At 57.7% G+C, this 6,835-nt stretch overlaps 1 protein-coding gene across 1 annotated transcript; it reads right to left on the reverse strand.

Moving 5' to 3' along the window:
- Positions 1–437: 437 nt before the first annotated feature.
- Positions 438–4,617, reverse strand: NICN1 (nicolin 1). Its single transcript, XM_005865368.2, has 6 exons — positions 4,374–4,617; positions 3,021–3,197; positions 2,647–2,760; positions 2,184–2,255; positions 1,765–1,869; positions 438–1,680 (listed from the first exon to the last, which is right to left on the reverse strand). Exons 1-6 carry the CDS (start codon positions 4,503–4,505, stop codon positions 1,639–1,641), a joined length of 642 nt encoding a protein of 213 aa, XP_005865430.1. The 5' UTR covers positions 4,506–4,617; the 3' UTR covers positions 438–1,638.
- Between the last annotated feature and the right edge of the window lie 2,218 nt (positions 4,618–6,835).

Raw genomic sequence — 6,835 nt, forward strand, 5'->3', positions numbered from 1 at the left:
TCGGGGACGCTGGGAGATGTAGTCTGGCCCCTGGCCCAGGCCGTCTCTCCCCACAAAGGGGATCGGAAGGGGGGTGGGCAGCCCCGAGGGCAGGCGGGGCTTCAGCGCACCCGGTACAGTGAGTCCCAGCGGCAGAAAAACAGCCCCGGGCGCTTCCCCCAGCCTCGGGCAGGTGGGAGGTGCTGGCCAGTTAAGCTGCTCGGAACCGAGCCAGGGGCCAGGCCTCCCCCTGCTGACTGCCCAGCCCCCAGGGGTCAAAGTTCAGACAAAGGGCTGAGAGGCCTGAATGGCATGTTGCGGACAGCAGAGACTAAGGTCAAGGGAGAGGAGGGGGAGAAGTGGAGAGGACACAGGACGGGGAGCCAGGGCACCACGGGAACCTGGCCACACGGGGGTCTCCAGCTCCCCGCGGGGCACACACAGGCGGGCAGCACGCATGCATTCCACAGTGTTTATTGATCTTGCTGCACACTGGGCCCCGTGCGGGGACCTGCCTCATTAGCAAAAGCTGAGCAGAGCTAAGTCAATGGAGCTGAGGGGCCGCGGGTAAAAACCCTGCCAGTGAGAGAAGGTGCCACCAGGCGGCTGACCTTCCCCGGAAGCTGTGGAGCCACACAAACACCTCCTTTTCCAGGTCCAACACTTGCCCTGTTGCCTCCTACAGCCACCAGGGCAAAGCCAGAACACACACACACTGCACACACACACACACACACACACACACAGCAGCAGCTGCCTTACTCAGCACTGGCCGGGGGGTTGCCGAGAGCCTCAGCCTCAGCCTTTTAGGGTCCCAGTGAGAACCCTGGCCGGGTCCACCTCCCACCATGAGCCCGTCACGTGGGTATGACTTTTGGAAGGAAGCGGCTGGGAGATGGGACAAGGATGTACTTGGGCTGGGTCAGATGGCAAGCAGGTCCGAGGGCTCATCCTCAGGCCCCGGCCTTGCCACAGGCTCCTGCTCAGGCCAGGTGGGCAGACCCATTTGAACACACACCCAAGAGCCGGCTCAGAGACCAGGGCTCCTGCGGCCCCGGTCGCCAGCTCCGCTCCCAGGCAGGCAGCAGGTGTTCGGACAGGAACGGCCTCTTTGTGGGCGAGACACGAAGGGAAGGAAGGCCACTAGGGCTCCTGCTTCTCCCTGAGGCTTCCGGCCTCAGTGCCATGCAGAGCATTTGAGGTCCTGCTTCCTGGCATGTGGTCAGTTTGGCTTAAATAAACTAAAAAATTCTTGTAAAAAATAGAGTGCCGTGGCGACAGCAGCCGCCCAAGGGTGGACAGGGCCGGTGCCAGGAGGGCGCCTGGCCCACTGAGGGCAGGGAGCAGCAGAGGCAGCAGTGTGCGTGTTGGCAGGAGGGGCCCCGGGCACGCAGGGGTTCTTAGTAAGTGGAAGTGGAGTGTCGTGAGGGCGGGGAAAGGAGTTTCGGGTCACAGTCAGGTGAGGACAGAGTGCACCCCACACCAAGCGCTCATGCTGAAGCGGCACAGTGAGCCCCAAGAATCTCGACTCTGTGGACGTGGCCCAGGCAGCAGGGGATGCAGGCAATACTCGGAATGCAGGGGAAGCACTTCGGCCTCTGACGGCCCCAAGCAGGCCCGGGCGGGCAGAGGGTCAACGTCTCGGGGAAGAGCCACGGCTCAAGTGTAGGAGAGCAAGTTCAGGTCGTAGCAGCCATCCACCTGCAACACAGACGGCCATCAGATCTGACCCTGACCAGCTCAGGGCCCTGGGGGCCGAGCCGAGGGCAGCGCTCGGTCACTCACATCGAAGCGGCCGATCCTCCTGGAGGTGCGACTGGCCCGGACCATCTCTGTCAGCGCCCACATCTGCTGCACCTCCGAGGACACCCTGCTGGGGTCCGGGAGGCCCTGCTCCGGAAGGGGGGTCAGTGGCCAGGGGTCTCCCCCAGCAGTGCCTTAGAGCTCCGGAGAGGCCAGGCTGGGCAATGGGGCCCTCCAGCAGAGACAGTCACCTTCCCAGCCGGCTTGTGAAATATGAGTTTGGGGCCTGACGTGCAACCCCACACGGAGAGACCTCAAATCCCATGGAGCCCCAGGAGGAAGATCGGGAAGGTAGCACAGAGTGACCGGGGCCCCAGGTCCAGCCCCAGGTTCCTGCAGGGTGGGCCCACCTGGACATGAGAGCTACTAGCACGTGGCTCTTACCCGGGGTGAGGGCTTACCTCCAGGAGGGGAGCGGGCTGCTCACAAGGCGCTGGGTGGGAAAGCCACTTGGGAAAGGTCATGGAGGGGCTCTGCAAAGCAAAGAGGGAGGAAGAAGGGGAGAGTCCTGGGACCAGTTCCCAAGGTCCTGGGAGCCTTGAACACTGAGCAAACCCTGCTCGGGGTCCACAAAGGCCCAAAGGGCAGTCAGACTCCCTGAGATCTTCCGAAGGAGGCCCCAGCAACACAAGGAACAGAAGTGTCTCCGGCTCTGAAAGAGATGGCTGGCCCCAAAGATCAGGTGTATGGGGGCATAGCGTCCCTCTCATGAGCTTCCAACGTTCCCACCTGGCTAACTTCCAGGAAGGCCTCCCTCCGGGTCTCCTCATCTTGACCCCCCACTCCCACCCCACCCCCAGCTCTGCCAGCCACACTAGGGCCTCCTTGGGAAAGGGCCGGCCACCAGCCGAGCAAGTCCCTTACCTTTGCTCCCTGCTGGTAGACCTGCAGCTCCTCCACTGTGAACGACAGCCACAGGGGCGAGGGCTGTCGCAGAATCAGGCGCAGCTCCAGCACTCTAGCCACGTCACACAGCATCTGACACACACACACAAGGCCCCCAAGAGCCCCAGCTCACTACCCGGGAGCCTCCCAATGGGCAGGGAGCCAAGCTGCTGCCCCCCAGGCCTTTGGGAAAGAAAGAACAGTGGTCCCTCCAAGGCACTTCCCCAAGAGCCACAGCCCAGGACAGCCCTGCGCCCCCCCACCCCCCATCCCTCCTCGTATCCTAGCCCAGTTCTCAGGCCCCCAGCGAGCCCTCATCTGGGCTGCCCTGGCCATGCCCTGTCCCAGCTGACCTGGTGCTTGGACAGCGATACATACTCCTGAGCTCCCTCCTCGCTGTGTGGGTCCGGCATCAGGCAGTAGTCCCGCAGGCAGGTCACCCACTTGGCCTGTGTGTGTATCGAGCTGTACTGGCGGACACGGATGCTCAGAAAGGCTGTGTAGTAATTCTTAAATGTAATCTCCTGCAACTGCAACACACACACCACCCACCGTTCCAAATCAGGCACCGGCTCGGGGCCTGAGAGAGGCTCAAAGGCACCACCGCCTCCTCCCCTTGGGAATAGACTCCGCTTCCAATCTGATAAGGATCCTTTGAGGCTCAGTTTCACAGCCTAAATGCGGAGGTCACATAAACCACAACCGCAGACCTTGCCACACCCAGGATGCTGCCAGGGGTTGGAGCCCTAACCCTGGAGGAGGCACAACGTGTACACGTGAGGCCTGAGGGGAGGAGTTCACCCAGTGCACGGAGAAAGGTAGAGGATGTGAGCACGTAGGATGCCTGGCTGCAGCAGTTCTCATCACTAGACACTCATCAGAATCACCCCAGGAGGTCTAAAAACATGTGCATCTAGGTGTACAGGCTCCACCCAGACCTACTGCATCAGCACTTCGAAGCTTATACCTCAGGAACAGCTTGGGGGAGAGCCACTCTCTATTGAACAGAGTGCCCGGGGCTGAGAGGTAGGCAGGCACAGACACAAAGCGGCCCTGAGTGCCAGGCCATCAGAAAGCGGATTTTAGCCCGGCTGGCGTGGCACATGCCCGGGTTGTGGGCTCCATCCCCAGTGTGGGGTGTGCAGGAGGCAGCCGATCAATGGTTCTCTCCCACCATTGATGTTTCTATCTCTCGCTCCCTCTCCCTTCCTCTCTGAAATCAATAAAAATATATTTTAGAAAAAGAAAACGGACTTCATCCTCTAAGTAGAAGTCCTGCGGTGTCCGGTCCCTGTGCCAGCTGATGTGGAAGTGCAGCCGAAGCCACTGGGGAGACCCTGATGAGCAGACTGGAGGCATGCGCAGGCGGCAGGTTTGGGGGTAACTCATTGCCTACTGATTCCCAGGACAAAATGACCTCACCTATCCTGGGCTCACAACTGTATTTCCAACACCTCGCCTACTACCTTGGCCCTTCCCCGCCAGCGCTGTCCGGGACGTGAGGAGGGATGACGCAGAGAACTGCACAGGAAGCTGCCTTCTACTAAGTGTGTTAACTGAAGGAATGAACAAATGGTTAACTTATGCGCCAGGGCGAGGCCTGCGCCAAGCTTTGTGTAACCGATCGACCCAACGCCTGGGACACGCCCGGGTTCCCAGGTCAGTCCCGCCCAGGAACCACGGTCTCGCCCAAGGGGCTGGCTCACCTCGAAGGGTGCGACGTTGGGGAAGGTGACATCGATGACCAGCACGCCAGGCCGGCCCTGGGAGGTGCGCACATCGCCCACTTGCAGCGCCACGGTGCCTTTCACGTGGCAGGGCACCAACACGCGGGACATGGTGCCAGCTGTGCGGAGCCAACACAACCGCCGATCCCAGCCTGGGACCTCTGGTCCTTCCCGGCATCCCCAGTCCAGTCCCACGGACTACAACTCCCGGCAGGCCTCGCGCTTGGCCAGCCCAGCCAATCAGCAATGCCCAGGGCAGGCGGGGCGTCGGAAGTGCGCGAGAACGCTGCGCGAGAGCCACCGGGGACCCTGCCTAGAAACGGCCGGCGGCTTTGTCGCCAAACCGTCTGCACCCGTCGGCGTCCTGACCCTTCCTGTTCCTGCTTCTGTGCCGAGGGGGGTGGGGGGTGGGGTCGTCAGTTAAAGCATGTAAACCATGAGCACGAATGATCATAAGAGCATGGCTGACATTAATTGCAAAAATAGATATAAACCCCCCCTTTACTTGTTACATTTTTTTCCTATTAATTTTGTAGAGAAGGTGGAAGGGAGGGAAGGAGGAGGAGAGAGAAACATGGATGTGAGAGAGGCACATCCATTGGTTGCCTCCAGCACGCATGGAACCTGCAACCCAGGCAGGTGCCCTTGACCGGAATCGAACCCGGGACCCTTCAGTCCACAGGCCGACACCCTGTCCACTGAGCCAAACTAGCCAGGGCTCTTTTTTTGTCCTTGGTTTAGGGAAGATAGGATTTACTAGGTGGCTGCAAACTGCTAGTTTCCCGATTACACTTTCCCTGGAATTTTCCTAGCTTCTTACTGTTCTACAACGTAAAGACCTATTACACAACCCTCGTAATGAAGACAGAGGGCTGTTGGGTGTGATGCAGAGACACAACAGAATACAGAACCCAGAAGCAGAATCGTGAACAGACGGGCATTTGGTTAAAAACAAAGGCAGCACTTCAGAGCACCGAGGAAGGCAGACTTTTCGATGAAGACGGGAAACAGATGAAGTAGGATGCCTGTGTGGGGAGGAACACTTCCTCCTACCCTACCCGTCTAGGTTCTTCAGCTGCTCTAACAATCAAATGAACATAAAACACTTTCACAGGAGAAAACGAATTTTCACACAAATATTTTCTGTTCATCTAAATTTAGAAAGAGACAGGAACTCACAATTCTCACTTCCACCAGACTGCACAGGCAGCGAGGCCCAGGAGACGGGTAAGAATTCCTTCTGCGGTGCTTGTCCCAGGTCCCAGGGTCTCTCAGCGGCCCCAGAGCAGCGGTGCCCAGCCAGGGGTCTCCCAGCTGGCTCACCACAACCCCAGGGGAGACACACTTTAGGAAAAATACACTATGAACACATCAAATTAACAGCCCAGACTGAAAGGACTCTCCCCTGCATGACACCAACAATGTAATAAAGCTCGTCAAAAACAAACAAACAGACAAAAAGCCTAGGGGAGAACAAGTTTTCCCTTCTTTCCTTCTGGGTTGTTCTCTGGCTGCCTAATCTTTACATTTGTTGCAGCCGGCAGGAAAGGAACCAGGTGTCACTTAGCTATTTGTTTTCTATCTATGGGATTTTTTTGATTCTTCAATTCCTCCATTTATTTTTTTAAATTGAATTCATTGGGGTGACATTGGGCAATTCCCCATATCAGCCTTTTTTTTTTAAATATATTTTATTGATTTTTTACAGAGAGGAAGGGAGAGGGAGAGTTAGAAACATCGATCAGCTGCCTCCCGCACACTCCCCACTGGGGATGTGCCCGCAGCCAAGGTACATGCCCTTGACCGGAACCGAACCCGGGACCCTTCAGTCCGCAGGCCGACACTCTATCCACTGAGCCAAACTGGTCAGGGCCATATCGGCCTTTTCGTATTCAGTTGCTTTTTCCCCTGTGCCACTTTGATTTCCTCTGAGGTCTAGTTGGCAGCCATCCGCAGTCAGGACAGTAGCGCCACCTGCTGGGAAGTGGAGAGTCGCCCACTTATAAGAATAGGCTCCCAGATTCAAGGCTGGGGGGACTGGCATGGGAGGGAGGTGGGCTCTGGGTACCTGCAATGACGTTCCTTACCCGATCCTTGGACCCTCAACTTCCCCAAGGTTTATCTCCTAGTATTACCAAGGCAACGATTGTATCAAGAGTCCCATCAATAATCAAAAACAAGTCCTGGCCGGCGTGGACTTGGTTGGAGAGTAGGCCTGTGCACTGGGAGGTCGTGGGTTCCGTTCCTGGTCAGGGCACTTACCTAGGCTGTGGGTTTGATCTCCAGTTGGGGTGTGTACAGGAGACAACTCATCAATGTCTCTGTCACATTTATATTCTCTCTCTCTCTTTCTCTTTTAAAAATATATTTTGCCCTAACGGGTTGGTTTGGGTCAGTGGATAGACCGTCAGCCTGTGGACTGAAGGGTCCCAGGTTCGATT

This window comes from Myotis brandtii, unplaced genomic scaffold, assembly GCF_000412655.1.
Source record: "Myotis brandtii unplaced genomic scaffold, ASM41265v1 scaffold207, whole genome shotgun sequence".
Classification (NCBI taxonomy): domain Eukaryota; kingdom Metazoa; phylum Chordata; class Mammalia; order Chiroptera; family Vespertilionidae; genus Myotis; species Myotis brandtii.